Genomic DNA, 22,339 nt, shown 5'->3' on the forward strand with positions numbered 1-22,339 from the left:
TTTTAGCATATTCTTGCAATATGTATTCCGCTGTCGCACTTTGAGCAGCTAATTTTCTCGCATTGATATCCCTGTCACCTCACCCAGATGAAAACATTGACTGAAGATGGAAAACAGGGACCTTCAGTAATTGGTAGATGAAAACAACCTTGACGGTTGGTAAATGTTTTTGCCACGGTCGACTGACGATGTCATCTAAAGCTATTGACGCCATCACGTATCCACCAATTTCAAATGCACTTTTTGACGCTACGACGGGCCTTAATAAAAGCAAAAGGCTATGAGGAAGTAAAAACAGCAAAAAATACACACACGCTGTATTGAACAACTGCCAATTACCTATCATGCGATACAGCTTGAATAGACAAAATTACATGCCGTGGTTCCAAGCTTGCATGCCTTAACTTTATCTTTGTCAAGGATAAAACATTAACGCTGTTTATCTTACCAAGGCAGTACTGAAGAGATGCATTTAAGCAGGTGTTAATTACGTGTGCATGGAAACCGTCAACTATACAATACAAAGTCAGGTGAACAGAAAAACAGATTACATCATCAACGAAAGAGAAGGCATTCTGTAGTTATTTTGACTGAGTTTAGGACCAAGATGGAAATGTACAGTACGGACGACATCAGGCTCTCATTTGAGAGCAAGAGGCCGTCGAACCGACGTTACAAGCCGTCAAATCGACGTTACAAGACGTCTGCCCGTCGCCCCGTAAGAAAACCCTGGACGAAAAGTCCTGCCTTCATTTCTGCCGTGATTTTCGCGTCTCTTGCTGTGGGAGGGATGGTGGTCGGGGTGCTGGTGGTGACGGGCGTGATCAACACAGCAGGTACGTAACATGTGCTGAAACTAGTAAACTTTTAAGGGTTTGATAAATCTTTAGATTATAGCCTTGCCTTGGCGAGACACTCTCCGTATTGTTGTAATAGACTTGAAAGAACAGTGTGCCAAGGTGTGCTATAGATACAGACAAAAATCACTCTGATACCCAGCTCTTATCACCATACAATGTTAGGAAATTAGTAAAAATCTAAGATAGATTGTAGTACTACATTGTTTGCCTAATTGTTAAGCAACGAGGCATCGTATATTCTTGTATTCTTATATCGACAAAGGCTTCATCCGATTTAGACCTCATCGTAATTCTTTTAGTGACATTACAATGATAAAACTCATGAATTAGGCACGCTACATAAAACACATATTTTCCACGATGTTATCTAGGGTTCCTGCCTTCTACGAATGATGACTTACACGGCATCGAATCAACACCAAAGCAGCCGACCACGCCAGGGACAAGTCGCCAGCGGCCGACCACGCCAGGGACAAGTCGCCAGCGGCCGACCACGCCAGGGACAAGTCGCCAGCCGACCACCCCAGAGACAAGTCGCCAGCCGACCACGCCAGAGACAAGTCGCCAGCCGACCACGCCAGAGACAAGTCGCCAGCTGACAACGCCAGAGACAAGTCGCCAGCCGACCACGCCAGAGACAAGTCGCCAGCCGACAACGCCAGAGACAAGTCGCCAGCCGACCCCGCCAGAGACAAGTCAGCATATAACAACCCCGGGTACAAGTCAGCGTCCCACCACTCCAGAGACAAGTCACCAGCCGACCCCGCCAGAGACAAGTCACCAGCCGACCCCGCCAGAGACAAGTCACCAGCCGACCACGCCAGAGAAAAGTCAGCGTCCGACGACCCCAGTGACAGATCAGCACACCACAACCCCAGGTACAAGTCAGCGTCCCACCACTCCAGAGAGAACTCAGCCTCCGACAACCCCGCTGAGAACTCAGCCTCCGACAACCTCACTGAGAACTCAGCCTCCGACAACCCCAGAAACAGGACAGCAACCGACCAGCCCAGCAGCAACACTCACAACTCTGCACGTCCAAGTGACAACTAGAAGCATTAGTACGGTCGGCTCTGACAGTACGACTATTACAGCACAACCCACAACCTCTCGCCCTAGAACCACAACGCAAGTGGGAACAACAGCACCACTGTCAACGGAAGGTAACAGCATAATAGGTGAGTGATATACAGAAATCTCAACTATTCCATTCTGCAACGTAATAACACTGAAGACACAAAACGGCTGGAACTCGTCTGAAGCGCGTCTGATGCACGTCTATCAAGCAGATGTAGAAGCGCACAATGTCCTTTGTGACACTGCTAAAATAATTTACTACCATCTTCAGTACAGCGCCATGTTGTTATTGGCTTAAAGCAAATAAAGGATATGAAATATTAGGATCGTTCAGATATATTTTCCTTCAGACTGGAAAATGCTGCCTACAATCGATTGTTTCATAAATGCCATATGCGTTGGCATTGGTGTTCTGAAAGATTTATCCTAGGTGACATGCTAAAAAGAGCTATTATTGATTGCAGTCATTTCGGTATGTGTATGATAACCAAAGTACATCTAATGAGAATTACTATTGCTCCATTAGTATATTTCCATTTTGTCTCTAACAGTACGCAATTGTTGATTTACCCAATTAACGGGCTACAGTGTCGGCCGTTCATTTTTGGCGAAGTAATAATGCTCTTATCATACAAGACCCTTTTCTGATAAATTTGGCATCATAAAAACATAGATGGAGGTTGGACAACTTGGGCGTCATGGCAAGCTTGTGACGTCACCTGTGGCGGCGGCGTACAGCGCAGGACTCGGGCGTGCACCAACCCTCCTCCGGCGAACGGGGGGCTTCACTGTGCCGGCCGAGACGTGCAGAGCAAGACCTGTAGCGACTGGGAGTGCCCTGGTTAGTATAGGACCTTGTTCCATAAGATATTTATCAATTATTTGTTGCTGAAGTCTTGGCTGAAGTACGGTAAAAGATCTCAATGCTTTAAAGTAATGTTGTTATACTGTTTCAGACTGTCTCCGCGTGTGCACAGTCGGTACATTAAACCCCGCCTGCGATGCCTGCACCTGTGACAACCACGTGCTAGACGGCCACGTAACGGACACCAGAAACGCTCCACTCGATGCTGCTGATATCTACCTCGCCGAAAAGCCGTGGGAAGTTGCATCTACGACCAACTCAACAGGCCGCTTCAGTCTGGCCGGGGCTTGCTCCCAGGGCGTCCTCCTACTGGTCAAGAGAAGTGGCTACTTCGAGGAATACGCCAACTCAACTCAACTGGACAGCGAGACGTCTTCAGTTGCGATAAAGATGAGGGTCATGGGTGAGTTTATTTCCTTCTCTGACGGTAACCCTGTCATTATAGATACCTTCCTCTCTAAGAGGAAACAAGAAGAAAGGGATGGAACAAATATCAGTTTGATAAATTTAACAGTAGGTTCTGGGGTTGTGTTTGGTCGAACAAGCGTGTCGAAAAACATTGCCAGACGCACTACCTGCCGCGGTCTCCACTAAGTCTTTCCCCGCACTATTCATATCTGGAACGCCCTACCAGAAGACACGGGGTCCAGTTCCCGTCTCTAGCCACCTTCGTCTCGAGGATATCCAGTCCAGCTTAAACCCAACCTAATGCTTAGCGACCTTTGACCGATACAGGTCAGTTATTGTCGGTTCTTCGGAAGATGGACATGAAACATGTAAGCTTTTCTATTCCCTCTAATTCAGAGCCTCCGATCATAGACGAAAATCCGGTAGGAAAAGTTCGGCTTGTCGGACAAGACGTGACGTTCTGTTGCAGGGCCCATGGAACACCGATGCCTTCTTCCTATGAATGGTGAGTCCTTCCCTCACGACATCACTATGTACAAAAGACCCTTACTTTATTAAGTAGTTATTGTGAGAACACGAACGTTATGACATGTATCACTTTAATTTCACTGATATGGTACATCTATCTACAATGAACAACCGAATTAGAATTTCAAGGCAGTTACGTATACAGCGTATTTTACAACAATACAGAAGTCAACATCAATAGGTTCCATACCCGAAAGAGTGTCGACTGTGCACATGTACTTTTTGTCTTTGGTGGTTGAGCGATGCACGTAATCTTCAAAGGCGTCTTTTCAATTTAGTGTTTAACCGGTTAGACACTCTGGCAGTTGGCAAATTGTCCTCGTCAGACTCGTCTGGCATTGAAGGAAAATATTGTATGAAGGACCCGAAGGTGATTAAGCCTGACCTGTTAAGATCTCAAAGGGACTCCGCCTACTTGTGGCAGCCGTGGGACTATGCAAATTGACAATCCGTCAGAAAGCAACCCCTATGGGAGTAATCTATGACCCTACAATACAACTGTTGTCTCCAAACCCTTTTCAATTACATGCATATCGTCGTCGGCCACATGATGTTTTCCTTTAAATGTGTTGCTACATGTGGAATCTACAATTTCTGCACAGGTTCAAAGATGACAGGCTACTGGACGATGACGTGTACCAGTACAACGAGACCCTGACTCTGTACGACCTACGGGTCAATGACACAGGAACTTACAAGTGCCGGGCCAACAGTGAGGCGGGCGCAAAGTACTCAACAGGGGCCTTGCTTACCGTATATGGTAAGTTACTTCATTCTATCATGCAATTTACTAGATACTCACAGCATTGGTTTAATGGTTGGGTGGTTCATAAAATATATGCTGGATGGTAAAATAGCTAGGCAGCAAACATTGTAAAGTAAGTGACATCGCCAAACTCTCTTTAAAGTAAGACACACGTGGACAGGAAAGACACAGTGTTGATCGTGCACACCCTCATTTTCAACTGTATTGTTTTGGTAATACCCTGCGGACCAGCCGGGATCGGGCGGCTAGGACAGTTCGTTCGCTGGCCCAAGGCAGCCAGGCCCGCCGATCTGCTATTAGCGCCCCGGGGAGTTTAAGCCCGATAAGGTCCACCTGCAGCGAAAACACCTTCGGGCTTAAACTCCTCCGGAGCGCTAATGTGAGGTCAGGGGCTGACTGCCTTCGCTCCCCGAACAAAACTGGCTAGTTACCCGGTCCTGTCTGGCTCCCAGTGCATTTTGGTAACTGTTACCTTGCGTATGTTATTGCTTGGCAGCCTAACCTTCATCAATGCGTTTCGCCAATTAGTTAACGGGACAGCAATGTGCAACTCAACGCCCACCAGCAAGCTCATCGACCTTCCCGACGACTGTGTCCAGCACGACACCAACACGACCAAGTACGACATCGGGGCGTGCAGCAGGCAGAAGTGTGCGGGGGACCTGGGGGAGGACGACAAAAGTTGCCTGGACACCAGGAAGTTCTGCTGCATGTCTGTAGCAAGAGAAACTCGTACAGTACAGTGTAGTGATTATAGTTTGGATATTACGGTAACGACAAGTTGTGGGTGTGGGGAATGTGTAGAGCTAACGCAGAAAGTAAGTGGTCGAGCTTTTGGCATGAAGAATGGTACAGAGATACCGCTAGAGTATGGTGACATTATAATGGACGGTCAAATTCAGGGGCTTACTAGTCAGGCAGGTGAATTCGAGCTAAACGTACCACTTACAGTTGATCACGTCACTATCACATTTAAGGATTTTTATAAGAAGTTAGTCACGACTACGAAAGTGCTGCCCGTTCAGGAAGGCATTGAGCCGTACTACACAGTTAGGGTACAGGTCCGGCCACCAGCCTCCCCTCTTAACGCCTCAGAAACAAGCACCATAAGCCTTGGTACCCTAGCGGGCCAGCCAGCTTTAGCAGAAGTAGACATCCCCCCTAACTCTTTCTTCACCGAGAACGGTGATCCTTACACAGGCACAGTTCAGGCTAGTGTGGGTTTTATAGACCCCAGAAACCCTGACGACTTTGACGACATCCAGAGCGATCTGACCACAATAGATGAAGAGGGTACCCAACAAGCTTTGCGCACATTCGGCATGTTCTCCATGGACTTTGAAGATGACTCGGGAAACCCTGTAGTTATGGGAGGGAAGATGACAATGCACATAGATCCTGAACAGATAAACATTAACCCCTTTGATGTTGACGAAAACGGAAACCTGAACACCAAGCTGTGGTCCATGAACCCCAGTTCTGGGGAGTGGGAGTTGGTGGGTAATTTGAGGGTGGGCACGGCGAGGAGGAGGAAACGGTCCCGGACGTTTTTTATCGGCGAATTTGAATATCGTGGGTACTCAATCAACTGTGACAAACGGGAGACAACGGATAGGAGATGTTGGGTGAAAGTCAGGGTTTACGATGATGAAAATGCCGCTAAGAATCCAACTGCTAGTGGGCAGAGGACAGGGGCACAGGTAACCGTTCTCACCATAGATACACCGGCTTCTACCACCAACTGGTGGGGTCGGAGGAGCGGTTTAAGTCGGTACCAGACTGTTACAGCAGGCGCTAACGGTGTGTGTATCGAGACCTTTTGTGAGCCTACCGGGACGGAGTTTAATGCATCTGTACATGTCAGTTATGGAAGCAACAACTACAAGGTCTTGCACATCGATGATCACCCGAATGTGATTAACTGGCCGACCAACCTTAAAAATAGTATTGAGCACACAAACAACCAAAGAACTGTCGTCTTTGACGCGTTCAAACCTATTACGAGCAATGGTCCCTTATACAAGTACGAAGACCAGTCTCTTTGTAATAATGCACCTATCGGAGATAACCACATTGCCGTCTATGACACAGAGTACCAACCTTATAGTTTCCCTCCTTACGAATTTAATGAGGATCAGTACAACGAAGACATCACCGCATTATCTTGGTACAACAGGGAAGATGGTCAGAAAAAGGTGTGCTTCATCAAAGTGAGGGTTCTCTTCTCGAACCCAAATAGCAAAGTAGAAATCCGTACAAAAAGTGAGGGAGGGGGAAACTACTCTCCAAACAGTGGGAAGTTGTATGGGATTCGGGAAGACCGAACACAGACAGACAGTGGGGACACCAGGTACGGGTTCACATGTGTTGAGTTTAAATGTCCTGGTCCGATTATGACAAGCGGCCGTGGTTGTCCGTGTCCAGTAGAAGAAGCTGGGGTCCCACAGTCGGACAACATAAAGCTGACAGTGGTTGCTAAAAACCAAAACTGTCGGTACACGGGAATAGACACTGAGCTTTCTCCCTTTGTATCACCTCTAAGTACTTGGTTATGGTCATGGACGGATAGGAACAAAGTGGGATTTACAGTTCCCCTGGGAAACGACTTTGGCCGAAACTTCGGAATTTATACTTCAAATGGAATATATAAAACTGGATATGATTCCGCGTACAATCATTGTAAGACGGGTCATGAATCTGGCACCCAAGGCACCATGGAAGATTGGGCTCTTGAATTTAGATGTTATATGTAATACCCTCTTTCCACTAGAACGGCGCTCTCGCCGCTCTCTTTCTGCGACCTAAAATTTGACATATCGCTAAACGAATTGTATAGAAAAGAAACGAATCTTTTTACACACTGTGTGTTTTGTTGTCTTCTCAGTCACACTTTTACTTTTTGTATGATATACCCAATGTGAAAGCGAAGGTTGCACATATTTTACTTGGGTCGCAATGAGAGCACACGAAGTTCTTGTTGCTTGCCTGCAGCAAGATATTCGGATCTTGGTAAGATAAGATGGCGCGCTTTGTTAAAGTGGGTTCTTAATTCAGTAGTTTTATACCCCGGGCACGTAAACCCGCCCGTGAACCCGCCACATGTGCGATGGTGCGATGTGGCGGATCATACCATTCCGACGAAAATGGGGTAGGGAATTTCCCGAGCAGCCTGGTAACCCCTGCTTCGCCTATTGAGTCAGTGACCTTAGCTGGATGTTTCAGACTTAGGGAGAAGCGCTGCTACAGTTATCGCTATGGGCCGCTCTTCATCTTCATGATGGTAACTTCAGGCCTACGAACCTGATTCAAAAAAAGAAAAAGAATGAATAGAAAGGCAATTAGAATTACTTGGTAAACGAATAGTGTGTGTGTGAGGGGGGGGGGGGTGCCTAGCATCCAAGCATAAGTGGAATTCCTTTTGTATGTAGGAACCAGCTCTTACGATTTTACCCCCAAAGATCTGTTTACAGATAACGGAATTTGAGTTGGAAAAGGGGAATGAAATTGTATTGGATAACTCCTGGCAATCTCCACTTATTATGGTTATAGTAGGAATGTGTCCATACTTTGTTTCTCCCATGATGACTTTTGTATTGAGAATCTGAATATACTCTGTCATGTATGTGGGATAAACATGTAGTCCCTACAGGCACACAAATATTCCGAGACTGAATCTTCCCTAATGTGTGCATATATACAGTTTATGTAAATGAAGAGAATTCGAACCAATGCATCCATATGCATCCACTAATTTCAAATCTGGGGTTAAATACATGTATGCAGAAAAAAGTATATTCGTTGTTGTCTTAAATGTTCATGCGATGTTGTGACATTTTCGGATACCACGAAATTAGTTTGCAGGTTATTGTTAACGCTATAATCACTGAACATAGTTACGCAAGCAAATATGTAAGAATCAAATACTAAGCACTCATGTACAACTATTAATATACAATGTCACATATTGGTCTATCACACTACTGATGATTATGGGTGTTTTTTTAATTTTCTTAGTATAGAGTAAAATAGCAGTAAAAATTGGCCTCGAGTCACAAGCGTACTTCTTTTGTATTGCAGTTTGTGCTATGTTTGAGGATGAAATGATAACGTGTATGGCAACCATAGTGGCACAGTGTGCAACTAAATAACGATGTAAGAATGCCTTGATCACGATGGAATAAATCGACTTTTTGATTTACCTGAGCAATTATTCTTGAGGTATCTTATTTAGAATAGTCATAGTCCAGCATAGTCATATTCATATTCATTTTAATGACATTAATGTTATGATAAGCATATCAATGTTATATATCAAAGTAGAAATAATATCATATTCAATTCTGCTAATGTCGCTTTTGCCTATTAAAACCACAATTCAGACTTGTACTGTGAGAGTTATCAAAGAATACACAATTACTCTCTATCGTGAAACGTATAAACTAATTAAAGAACAAACTTCAAAGCAAATCTGATCTGATCAGAGATAAGACCACATTAATAGAATTTTGTCGGCATCTTCTGTAAACGGTTTAGAGGCACTGACCAAAAAGCCTGGCATGCATAAGAATTCACCCATTGAAAGGCTTTAAGGGTTGAAATAACAGATGATTAGACTTTCGTTTCAATACAAGAAAAACAATGTAATTAAAAGGATGATCACGACACATCATTGTACGTTTCAGCCAGGGTAACCACGGATCACACATCACCAGTGCCCGTGATACCTTGTACCCGCCGTGGTATCTCACTGAAGCTGTGGTACGTTGCCGGCGTCACTGCGGCCGAGCGATTTGACAATGGATTTCATCGATAGAAATAATCATTTTACGCTTTTTGGGTTTTGTTGTCTTTTAAGTCATATTTGTAGGTTTTGCATGGTATTCCCATGTATAAAGTCAGGGACGCCCACAAAGTAACACAGTCCAACTCCTACCCATATGCATGTACTAAATATCACCACAGTCCATCACAGTCATGCCGCGCCGACCAAAAATATCCGGACAAATACACAGGCACACAGACAAAAAAGCAGACAAACCCAAAATAATACCCTCCTTTTCACGGAGGTAATAATGAGTATGTTGTTTGCTGAGGATATATTCGCGTGACAATGACGCCTCCTTGTGGTGGATGTGATTACTGCATGATTCTGAGATTATTGCAAACATACGCTGAGGTTGACCGATACCCACAAATTACCATGTAAACGCGTAAACTTAAGAAGCACATAGCTGGCGTGTTTAGTATAACGTTATACCATTCAGATTCACAAACTTACAACTTTTTTTGGAAACCCGCACTTTATTCCAAAGAAGCAGAAGAATTCAACGACACCAATAATATACTAATTTTTTTCTGAATGTACACAAACGAATGATTGCAAACAACTACACAATAGATTGATGTCTAACGTTACCTCGAGGTTAAACCGAGGACATGATTGGCTAAATTTTACACCAGTTATTTACAGGAGTCTAATAAAGCAAGATATTATACAGTAATTCATTTTGGGGTTGGGGGATATTCTCAGACAAAAAAAATGTATAATTTGATTTTCTGATATCAATACAAGATAATCTGAAATTTGGTGTGGGTCTGTCTTCTAGATATGACCCCATACCTTTTATTGAACTTTCGGCATACACCTCTATAAAATGATTTATTTCTGGATTTTGGTTAGTCTTAGACACAATATGAATATTTTGGCATCATGTGCTCATGTATTAAAGGCAAATAACCTGGTATTAATGGTGTTTTTTGGTCAAATGTGGAACTTTTTGCGACGCGTCTGTTTGAAATTATCTATTTTGGGATTTGGTGAAAATGATCGATCATTCGATGAAAAAGTGAGCCCGTTATAAAACCACTTTCATTACTTTTTGATCCACCCTCGTATATTTAGCTAGCTAGTTAGATATTTGTGTGTCTTATTTAGCTATCCATCTCTCCACATGAATTGGGACGTGGCCCAACCCTACTACATTCATTAGAATTATTTGCTTTTATGTAATTACAAATCCTGACCATCTGGAATAAATTGCGTTATTATGTAATAAGAATAAATGGCGCTATTATGTAATAAGAATAATACTGACAGGTAAATAAATCCTTGGAAACTGTCTCAGGGGTGACTGTCATTGCTGTTACTACAATACATAAAACTAGTTTAGTACATGGCACATACTATAGCTAGTTTAGTACATTAGAGTTCGTTGCTAAGTCGATAACTACTACATTAGATACAATGGCAGATAATTGGAACTATTGTAACGTTCGTTATACGGAAGAATTTCATGATAGCAATCATTCTATATCTAGTTATGTCGGGTTTTTATATAGCACATGTAGACCTGTGGTTTGAGTACGGCATGTATGTACCACTATTGTGACCTCTACCCAATTGAGTCAATTCAATCAGTCCCTTTTTAGGATGTTTGGCATTCCATGCGTCAGTTGTTCTGTACATGTAGATACCCAAGGGACTGATGTATGCACGTATGAATTGATTAGACAGTTGTTAGTTCCGGTGGAGTTGTTGCAGACCCGATTTGGAACAATCCGATTAATGTTAAAAGAACGGCAGCCCAGCTTGCTACCAAGGATGTTACTACGTAGGCAACTATTGTTCCTTGATCCAATACTAACCCTAACCCATGCAGACAGCCAGGGCAATGTCGTTGATCTTATCCCGTATGGCGTCGAAGTCTGCAAGCTCGAACACTCGGCCTGGGTTGTTGTTGGTAATCTGTAGAAGTTCTGGCCGGTCAAAGTTGCCCACACCGATGGCGAACACGTTAACTTGGTCCGCGGCAAGAGCTTGGGAGGGCGCGACGACGCTGTCATGAGCCATACCGTCGGTGAGAACTATCATAATCTGGAAAAGACATTTCTTTACATAAGAAAGTATTTCAAATGGCGACGCTGTTTAGATCAGCCCCTGAAACATCAATTACGCTGTATTTATACCATCTCATTTACGTAATAATAATTTGACTACAAGAACAGGCAGAGGAGCCATGGGGGACCACGAAGGAGCTGGGGCGATGACATCCGAGATTGGATGGATTACATCACATATATATATATATATATAGAGTGCGGAGTGCGCCCGGCCCAAACAGCCAGAAACCGGAGAGAGTGGAAAAAGCTGTGGAAAACAGATATGCAGTGGACATCACTTGAAGACAGAAGGAAAATGTCAAGACTTTGCATGATGTTCAAAATGACCAATAAACTGGTGGACGTGCCGACTGATAAGTATCTAATACCAGCTCAAAAAGAACAAGAAACAGCCATGACTTCAAGTACCAGAGTTACCAACCTAGGATTGATATGTTTAAAAATTCGTATTTTCCCAGAACTATCGTAGAGTGAAATTTGTTATCACCAAGCACAGTAGGGGCATCTTTACTGGACAGCTTTAAAGAACGCTTGCAGCTAGATGTGCAAAAGTTAGGTGTGACAGGTTGTTCAGTGTAATATAACCAGCTGCTGCCGCGCCGCGTGCCTGCGACGCTGGTGTGTTACGCCGAATGGCGGTTATACCGGCTATGCAGATACAGAAGCTGATACTGGATGCCTCCATAGTCCCCGACCCTCAGATATGAGGATGAGACTCGGTAAGGTAATTTGAGGAGGATGTTGGCCTACAAGACAGAGACAGTCTGCCATGCGGATGAAGGGATTTCATGCTGTTACTAAATGGATGAAGTGAACTGAACAGAGCTGACAATTTCAAATGCCATCGTGCTTTTTATGGCAAGCATCTTTAAAATTAATCATCATTTTACGCTTACCCTTGGAATAGGTGCAGGCCGCCAGGCGGCGCTTTGACTTGCGAACTGCAGAGCTGCTCCGGTCTTTGTGGAGTACCCATCTTGGTACGTCATGGTGTTTATGGCGGTGACGAAGGAGGACTCATCAGGATGATCTCCCAGGTTACACTCCAGTCTGGATTATCAATTTGAAACACAACAGTGTCCGTCAGTAATTTTCAATCCCACACTTCGAGAATAAGTATGGTCATCTAATCTCCAGGCCAGGCGACTCTTACTGTTGTTCTAAAAATTATAACGTTACATCTATACAGTATCTTTGCTCACTTATGGTAATCTGTGGGCATTTGATATGTTTTTGTTTGCCTGCTGGTCTTCTGAACAGTCACAATAAGCGTAAATGTGTCTTCCAAAGGGCAAATAAGACATGAAAAAGAACTTACGCGTTGCCACTTGAGTATTGGATCACACCAACTCTAGTGTCCGTTACGTCATTCAAACCGATGGTGAAGGCGCTGACCAAAGTCACGACAAACTGTTTCACTGTGTTGAAGTTTGAATGGCCCACGCTGCCAGATCCGTCCAGAACAAAGAACAGGTCTGACGAGACGTCACACGGCTCGACTGTTGGGAACACTGTTGGATTTGGGAATACCAAAAACGTCTTTGAATATGTACAAGTGTTGTCGGAGAAAATCTAGGTTGTGATTTTCATTCACACAGTCATTTTCATAGTATCGTATACCTGCATTCATGTATTCTACTACGCAACGTACTATATCTATTTAAATACATAGTCAAATTCTTATCGAGTTGTAGCGTTAACAAAGTTCCGCTTCCAGTTTGATCTATCATTACAGTTAGGTCCCTATTACTTAGTCCAGTCTGTGATTTTATAAATTTCTTGATTACAAAGTTATATGAGGTATACGAGCCCTTTCTTGTTGGACAACAAAACAAAATGACCCACAGAAAAATAAGTGATTCACAGAAGAGAATGAACTGGCTACCCACCAATGTATTAGTCATTGCAACTCATGCAATGTGCCCATCCTATAACAATAGCACCTTTCATGCCGTTCCAAAATTAACTGCTAGGGTTCTCAATCCGACATCAATTCTTTCTGACGTCAAAAGCTATTGCCACCCAAAATATATCAAGACTTTAGCATGTAAAAGACAACAGAAACAAAATTGCTCTCTGTAGTGGCGCAAAATAATAGTTTTATAAACATGAACCTACGAATTGCTGCTGTTGTCGTCTGCATTGTTGTCGTTTCTTGTGTTGTTGCTGAGTCTGCTGACACACAAACACAATAAATCATCAGCAAATACTAAATACAAATGAAAGAAGACTTGTTCATGTACAAGCAGACACAATAAAATCTGTATTATCTTGGGAAAATTAACTTCAAAGAATCAGATATTGAAGATTGTCTTCACCCGTATCTATACGGGATTGGAAAAATGAAATATGGCATATTTTAGTATTGCACCCCTTCTCCCTCCTCATGCAAACATGAATTGTTAAATCCGTGAATATTGAACATAGTACAGTGTCTTATTTACACAACCGTTTTCTGCTACCGGTCTAAAAACGTATGTCTTCATCATTACACTGATGAAGACAAGACAGACTATTGAAACCTTTATGTAGCAAAACAAATAAGGTTGTGAACATAGACAACTATGTTCAGTGAATCGTTCAGTGTCAAAATTTTGCAGACATGGGCCATCAAAGGTTACTACTACAAATACATGGACTACTAGTACTCGTATCTCAACATGTCTACTGTCCTGTGGCCATATACCAAACTAAAGGAATCTTCATACCGAAATTCAAGTCGTTGGGCATTCGTCATTAACGTGGAAAAATGGAGGTAGAAATTAAAATTGCAAAAGAAAAAATTCCGTTATTAAACACTTACCAATATTCATGCAGGCAGCCTGGATAATCCGGTTGGTGATCTGAGCTATGGCGTTGAAGTCGGTCAGCTCAAACACCCGATCTTGGTTGTAGTTGGTAATCTGTAGTAGTTCTGAGGAGTCAAAGCTGCCCACACCAATGGCAAACACGGTTACTTGGTCCGCGTCCAGAGCCATCGAGGGCGCGACGACACCATCCGATGACTTTCCGTCAGTCAGAACGATCATAATCTGGAAAATGTTGAATTTCTGTCCATAAAGCTAAGGGCACAACCCGCCTTATGCATGCAACAAAAAACGTGGGCAATCTTTTGGGATCCGTAAGTGGTAACTACCGCCTCCGTACGAACTCGTAGGGAATCCGACGGATTTTGGAGCACGAAGACACGCCGTAGAACTTTACGTGCAGGGAAAACTTTGTGTGCAATCGGGCTGCGCCTGCCCTGTACAGCTTGAATGTTTTCAGAAATACGTGGCGGACGTGGCCACTAAAAAAAAAACGTACGGACAAATTGCACGTACGGCGGGTTGTGCCCTTAGCTTAAGAGAGATTGAGTATATTTCGATAGTCTCTTTGCTAGTATTTTAAATGCCAACAATGTTTTGGTCTTCCAACCACTCCAGGGTGATATTCAATGCATTTGTAACGTTATACTCATACTTACCCTTGGTACAGGTGCAGCCCTCCAGGCGGCGCGTTGACGTGCGAACTCCAGAGCTGCTCCGGTATTTGTGCCTCCGTCTTGGCGTGTCATGGTGTTCATGGAGTTGACGAAAGATGACCAATCAGGGTGATCTCCCAAGTTACACCCAAGTCTGGATTATCAACATGACATACGACAGAAACTGTTATGAATTTTCAATCCCACACTTTCAGCGTATATAATCGTGTACAGAGAATTACCTGTCACTATTACTGTTGGCATTTGAAAATGATGCAACTATATCAGTATCTCTGCCCAGTTTTGGTCTTTTGTGAGTACTTAAAATATTTAGATTTGCCTATATTCAGACGGTGATCTGATAGACAAGATGTGCGTAAAGCTGGCTTCAAAAAGGCGTAGGCTTTATAAGTTGTGCAAAGGAAAAGCACTTACGTGTTGAAATGTGAGTATTGGAGCACACCAACTCTAGTTTCAGTCAAACTGATGGTGAATCCACTGACCACTGCCACGACAAACTCTTTGACTATATCGAAGTCTGCAATGCTCACGCTGCCAGATCCGTCCAGAACAAAAAACAGGTCTACACTTTCGTCACATGGCTCAACTGTAGGGAGCGCTGTTGGATTGGAGAATATCATAAACGTTAAAAAATGTTAAAATTGAAATGTCCACATTGTGTTGTTTATTAAGGTCATCTAAGCTGTGCGTTTGAAGTTTTTACTTTTAAGATCTTTAAAATTGCTTCTAATATTGATGTTGTCATCTGCCGTCAAAATCTGCCACCCCTCAATCAAACCTGCAACATGTAAAGAAAGATACATAGAAAACACTGCTATAATGGAATGCCCTCTTGAATTATGCGAATTCAGCACGTTGAAGAGCCAATTTGCATTTAGTGTCTCACGGATTCTGACAAAAGCGACCTGTGCTTTCAAACCAGATGAAAATTGTTGGTGCATAAGCAGAACATAACTAAATCATAATAAGGAAGGATTGTGTATTTCAGGTAGTTGCTTTGAAATACTAGTAAAAATAAGTAGTGGAAACATATACCTACCAGTTGGCGCTACTGTTGTCACTGCTTGTGTTGGTTCTGAAAAAAGAAATAATGATCATCGGTTATAATGAATGACATTTGGATTTTTTCCACCCAAATTTATATCGGCTGGAGAAAAGCCGTTTCCAACGCATGTAGGGACATTCTCAAGCCTAAAGCAAATTTCAGATACTCTATGTACTTTTATTTCACTCCAGACCAGAGTGGGAATGGAAGCGAAATGTATTTTGTCCCAGCGTCTTTTGTTCGTCTTCTCCTTTTGTCATTTTGTGAAGTGCACTCTTTCGAGCTAGGCGAAATCCCCCTACCCCCCCCCCCCCATTTTTAATGGGGGCACAGTGAGTGAATCTCCCATATTTATTCTTGTTAAAGGCATTTGATCATGAAAGTATCTTATTGAGGTCATTTGATACCGTTGACTTTTTGTGACATCTCAGAGACAACGACATAAACAATGCAAAAATATGATATATACAACAGTTGCTGACATCTACCAAGAATAGCGATATGGAATCATCTAATTAAGGCTGAAAGAACGGCAACCCAGCCTGCAATGAAAACTACTATATTTTCGCGATTCCACACTAACCAATGCAGACAGCCCGGGCAATCCGGTTGATGTTCTGAGCTATGGCGCTAAAGTCGGCAAGCTCGAACACCCGGCCTTGGTTGTTGTTGGTAATCTGTAGCAATTCTGGGCGGTAGAAGCTGCCTACACCGATGGCGAACACGGCTACTTGGTCCGCGGCAAGGGCTTGCGCAGGCGCGACGACGCTGTCCCCTGACTTTCCGTCGGTCAGAACGATCATGATCTGGAAAAATGCAAATTCCTGTCTTAGAAAGAGGCACACCCAGTCTATTTTGGATCTCGATTCGGGGCTCCAACCCCAAGTGTAGCAACCTTTTTTTTTCGGAAATCCTTTGAAAACAACAACAAAATCTGTGTACGGGAATGAAGGATATCCCTCTAGCTATGAGAACTGTTATTCTCTCCGCCGTCTCAGATTCCAGTAAAATGTAGGGAAAAGTGTTTTCTTATCAAGACTAATGCGCAAAATTTTCAGACGAAATTGAACGGCAACACCATTTAGCTCAACCGTTATAAATTCTTTGCTGTACTTAAACCCTTTCATTTACTTATACTTTTGAATGAAGTTTACCATAGTCATTTAACTCGCAAGATCTTGTACTTACCCTTGGAACAGGCGCCGGCCTCCAGGCGGCCATTTGACGTGCGAACTCCAGAGCTGCCCCTGTGCTTGTGCCTCCGTTTTGGTATGTCATGGTGCTGACGGCGCTGGCGAAGGAGGACTCATCAGGATGATCTCCCAAGTTGCACTCCAGTCTGGATTATCGATTTAAGATACGACACGATTTTCAATACCACCACGCATTCATATATGGTCGTGTGCTGAAAAATGGACTAGTTTGACACCGGAGTAAGTAGAACAGCCTTTGTTATTCTGAAAATTATGCTTTTATTCAGTATCTTTGCTCACTTTCATTCATATGTGCCACTTTCAGTGCTTGAACTTGGCTACGTGTTCTACTAGACAGACATGAGCGTGAAGATCACTAAGCGTTAGGATTTCTGAATGCAAATAAAGCATGTTGAGACAAAAAAAAACGCTCACGTGTTGAAATGCGAGTATTGGAGCACACCAACTCGCGTGTCAGTTAAACTGATGGTGAAAGTGCTGACCACAGCCACAACAAAGTCTTTGACCATGTCGAAATCTGCAACGCTCACGCTGCCAGATCCGTCCAAAACAAAGAACAGGTCCAAACTCAAGTCACACGGCTCGAGTGTTGGGAGGGCTGTTGGATGTGAGAATATCATTAAGGTCAGAAATTCTTGATTGTCTATAGAAAGTGTTTTGATTGCGTAAATTTAGGTTTGCGCCACCAATGAGGCCCAAATCATCCTGAAATACCCTGAAATGATATTACTGTAAAGCATAAACCTACCAGTTGGAGCTACTGTTGTCACTGCTTGTGTTGGTTCTGACGAAATAAAAAATACCATCGGTAAATACAAATTTTAGTAGGCGGAGGAATATCAAAATGGCATTTGGATTTTCTCCACCCAAATTCATACAGGCTCGGAAAAGAGCTTGCCTTCGCATGCAGGGGGGCATCCTTTATTGAAATTACCTGAACTTTGGTACGGAGGGCCTTGGGCACACAGCTATAGCACTGAGAACTTTGTTGATATAGTTGACATAAAATAGTAACGTTGTAACATTACAAAGAGAACAACATCAAGACTACAAAAATGTAACGTATGTAGCATTTGCTGATATCTACCAAGAATAACGATTTCGAATCATCTAATTAAGGCTGAAAGAACGGCAGGGCAGCCCGTTTAATGCCAAACACTATCTTTCCGTAATTCCACACTAACCAATGCAGACGGCCCCGGCAATCCTGTTGATGTTCTGAGCTATGGCGCTAAAGTCGGCCAGCTCAAACACCCGGCCTTGGTTGTTGTTGGTGATCTGTAGTAATTCTGAGTGGTCAAAGCTGCCCACACCGATGGCGAACACGGTTACTTGGTCCGCGGCAAGAGCTTGCGCGGACGCAACAACACTGTCGAATGATTGTCCGTCGGTCAGAACGATCATGATCTGGAAAAATACGAATTTGTGTCTAGAAAGAGGCACACCCAGTTTATTTGGGTCTCGGCTCGAGGCTGAACAGCCTCAAGTCTTTTTCCAGATAAATTGAACGGCAACGCTATTTGACTCAGCTGTTAAAAATTGTTGCCTGCACTTAGACCTTGCATGTACTTTTGACTCCACAGGCCTAGGTTTCTTTCGAATGCAGTTTACCTTTATTATGAACTCGTAAGATCTTGTACTTACTCTTGGAACAGGTGCCGGCCTCCAGGCGGCCATCAGACGTGCAAACTCCAGAGCTCTTCCAGTTCTTGTGCCTCCGCCTTGGCGTGCCATGCCACTGACGGCGCTGACGAAGGATGACTCATCAGGATGATCTCCCAAGTTACACTCCAGTCTGGATTTTCGATTCAAAATGCGACACAATTTTCAACACAACAATCCCTCATATATGGTACAGAGAATTGGACTAGTTTGAGACAGGAGCAACTAAAATAGGCATTCGTATTCTGAAAATTATGCTTCTATTCAGTATCTTTGCTCACTTTAGTTCAGTTGTGGCCACAATGTTCAACATCACAACCCCATCATATATGGTCGTGTACAGCAAATTGACCTAGTTTGAAGTCGGAGCAACTCAAACAGTCCATAATAATTAATTTCTGAAAGCCATGCTCCTCTTCAGTGTCTTTGCTCTCTTTTATTCATTTGTGGCCGCTTGAAATATTCATATCTAAAAATTCTTAGGATTTCTGCTTGAAAATAAAGCATGTTGAGAAAAGAAAAACACTCACGTGCTTCCATCTGAGTATTGGAGCACACCAACTCTCGTGTCAGTTAAACTGATGGTGAAAGTGCTGACCACTGCCACAACAAACTGTTTGACCATGTCGAAGTCTGCAACGCTCACGCTGCCAGATCCGTCCAGAACAAAGAACAGGTCTAAACTCAAGTCACACGGCTCGAGTGTTGGGAGGGCTGTTGATTGGAGAATATCATAAAGGTCAGAAATTCTTTGTCTACAGAAAGTGTTTCGATGGTGTAAATTTCGGTTGCGGCCACCAGGAGGCCCCAAATAAACCCTGAAATACCCTGAAATGATATTACTGTAAAGCATAAACCTACCAGTTGGAGCTACAGTTGTCACTGCTTGTGTTGGTTCTGAAGAAATGAAAAATACCATCGGTAAATACAAATTCAAGTAGGCGGAGAAATATCAAAATGACAATTGAATTTTCCCCACCCAAATTCATACAGGCTCGGAAAAGAGCTTGCCTTCGCATGCAGGGGGCTTCCTTTATAAGAATTACCTGAACTTTGGTACGGAGGTACCTTGGGCACACACCTATAGGACTGACAACTTTATTGATATAGTTGACATAAGAATAGTAACGCTAAGACATTACAAAGAGAACAACATCAAGACTACAAAAATATGACGTATGTAGCATTTGCTGATATCTACCAAGAATAACGATTTCGAATCATCTAATTAAGGCTGAAAGAACGGCAGGGCAGCCCGTTTAATGCCAAACACTATCTTTCCGTAATTCCACACTAACCAATGCAGACGGCCCCGGCAATCCTGTTGATGTTCTGAGCTATGGCGCTAAAGTCGGCCAGCTCAAACACCCGGCCTTGGTTGTTGTTGGTGATCTGTAGTAATTCTGAGTGGTCAAAGCTGCCCACACCGATGGCGAACACGGTTACTTGGTCCGCGGCAAGAGCTTGCGCGGACGCAACAACACTGTCGAATGATTGTCCGTCGGTCAGAACGATCATGATCTGGAAAAATACGAATTTGTGTCTAGAAAGAGGCACACCCAGTTTATTTGGGTCTCGGCTCGAGGCTGAACAGCCTCAAGTCTTTTTCCAGATAAATTGAACGGCAACGCTATTTGACTCAGCTGTTAAAAATTGTTGCCTGCACTTAGACCTTGCATGTACTTTTGACTCCACAGGCCTAGGTTTCTTTCGAATGCAGTTTACCTTTATTATGAACTCGTAAGATCTTGTACTTACTCTTGGAACAGGTGCCGGCCTCCAGGCGGCCATCAGACGTGCAAACTCCAGAGCTCTTCCAGTTCTTGTGCCTCCGCCTTGGCGTGCCATGCCACTGACGGCGCTGACGAAGGATGACTCATCAGGATGATCTCCCAAGTTACACTCCAGTCTGGATTTTCGATTCAAAATGCGACACAATTTTCAACACAACAATCCCTCATATATGGTACAGAGAATTGGACTAGTTTGAGACAGGAGCAACTAAAATAGGCATTCGTATTCTGAAAATTATGCTTCTATTCAGTATCTTTGCTCACTTTAGTTCAGTTGTGGCCACAATGTTCAACATCACAACCCCATCATATATGGTCGTGTACAGCAAATTGACCTAGTTTGAAGTCGGAGCAACTCAAACAGTCCATAATAATTAATTTCTGAAAGCCATGCTCCTCTTCAGTGTCTTTGCTCTCTTTTATTCATTTGTGGCCGCTTGAAATATTCATATCTAAAAATTCTTAGGATTTCTGCTTGAAAATAAAGCATGTTGAGAAAAGAAAAACACTCACGTGCTTCCATCTGAGTATTGGAGCACACCAACTCTCGTGTCAGTTAAACTGATGGTGAAAGTGCTGACCACTGCCACAACAAACTGTTTGACCATGTCGAAGTCTGCAAAGCCCACGCTGCCAGATCCGTCCAGAACAAAGAACAGGTCTAAACTCAAGTCACACGGCTCGAGTGTTGGGAGGGCTGTTGATTGGAGAATATCATAAAGGTCAGAAATTCTTTGTCTACAGAAAGTGTTTCGATGGTGTAAATTTCGGTTGCGGCCACCAGGAGGCCCCAAATCAACCCTGAAATACCCTGAAGTGATATTACTGTAAAGCATAAACCTACCAGTTGGAGCTACTGTTGTCACTGCTTGTGTTGGTTCTGAAGAAATGAAAAATACCATCGGTAAGCACAAATTCAAGTAGGCGGAGGAATATCAAAAGGTTAATTGGATTTTCTCCACCCAAATTCATACAGGCTCGGAAAAGAGCTTGCCTTCGCATGCAGGGGGCATCCTTTATAAGAATTACCTGAACTTTGGTACGGAGGTACCTTGGGCACACACCTATAGGACTGACAACTTTATTGATATAGTTGACATAAGAATAGTAACGCTGTGACATTACAAAGAAAACAACATCAAGACTACAAAAATATGACGTATATAGCATTTGCTGACATCTACCAAGAATAGCGATTTCGAATCATCTAATTAAGGCTGAAAGCACGGCAGCCCGTTTAATGCAAAACACTATCTTTCCACACTAACCTATGCAGACGGCCCCGGCAATCCTGTTGATGTTCTGAGCTATGGCGCTGAAGTCGGCGAGCTCAAACACCCGGCCTTGGTTGTTGTTGGTAATCTGTAGTAATTCTGAGTGGTCAAAGCTGCCCACACCGATGGCGAACACGGTGACTTGGTCCGCGGCAAGAGCTTGCGCGGACGCAACAACACTGTCCCCTGATTGTCCGTCCGTCAGAACGATCATGATCTGGAAAAATACGAATTTGTGTCTAGAAAGAGGCACACCCAGTTTATTTGGGGTCTCGGCTCGAGGCTGAACAGCCTCAAGTCTTTTTCCAGATAAATTGAACGGCAACGCCATTTGACACAACTGTTAAAAATTGTTGCCTGCACTTAGACCTTTCATTTACTTTTGACTCCACAGGCCTAGGGTTCTTTCGAATGCAGTTTACCTTTATTATGAACTCATAAAATCTTATACTTACTCTTGGGA

At 43.4% G+C, this 22,339-nt stretch overlaps 1 protein-coding gene across 3 annotated transcripts; it reads right to left on the bottom strand.

Moving 5' to 3' along the window:
- Window positions 1-9,808: 9,808 nt before the first annotated feature.
- On the bottom strand, window positions 9,809-22,093 carry LOC118422408 (collagen alpha-4(VI) chain-like). 3 transcript variants are annotated; one of them, XM_035829942.1, is made up of 21 exons: window positions 21,871-22,093; window positions 21,447-21,482; window positions 21,116-21,299; window positions 20,568-20,718; window positions 20,108-20,330; window positions 19,671-19,706; window positions 19,340-19,523; window positions 18,792-18,942; window positions 18,332-18,554; window positions 17,896-17,931; window positions 17,562-17,745; window positions 17,122-17,272; window positions 16,517-16,739; window positions 15,928-15,963; window positions 15,303-15,486; window positions 14,871-15,021; window positions 14,208-14,436; window positions 13,523-13,576; window positions 12,723-12,915; window positions 12,301-12,454; window positions 9,811-11,378 (listed from the first exon to the last, which is right to left on the bottom strand). In XM_035829942.1, the coding sequence occupies exons 1-21, from the start codon at window positions 22,088-22,090 to the stop codon at window positions 11,151-11,153; spliced, it is 3,231 nt and encodes a 1,076-aa protein (XP_035685835.1). In that variant the 5' UTR covers window positions 22,091-22,093; the 3' UTR covers window positions 9,811-11,150. The 3 variants fall into 3 exon arrangements, with proteins under 3 accessions (XP_035685837.1, XP_035685835.1, XP_035685836.1); XM_035829944.1 differs by lacking the exons at window positions 17,562-17,745; window positions 17,896-17,931; window positions 18,332-18,554; window positions 18,792-18,942 and having other exon boundaries at window positions 9,809-11,378; XM_035829943.1 differs by lacking the exons at window positions 16,517-16,739; window positions 17,122-17,272; window positions 17,562-17,745; window positions 17,896-17,931.
- Between the last annotated feature and the right edge of the window lie 246 nt (window positions 22,094-22,339).

This window comes from Branchiostoma floridae, chromosome 9 (assembly GCF_000003815.2).
Source record: "Branchiostoma floridae strain S238N-H82 chromosome 9, Bfl_VNyyK, whole genome shotgun sequence".
NCBI lineage: Eukaryota > Metazoa > Chordata > Leptocardii > Amphioxiformes > Branchiostomatidae > Branchiostoma > Branchiostoma floridae.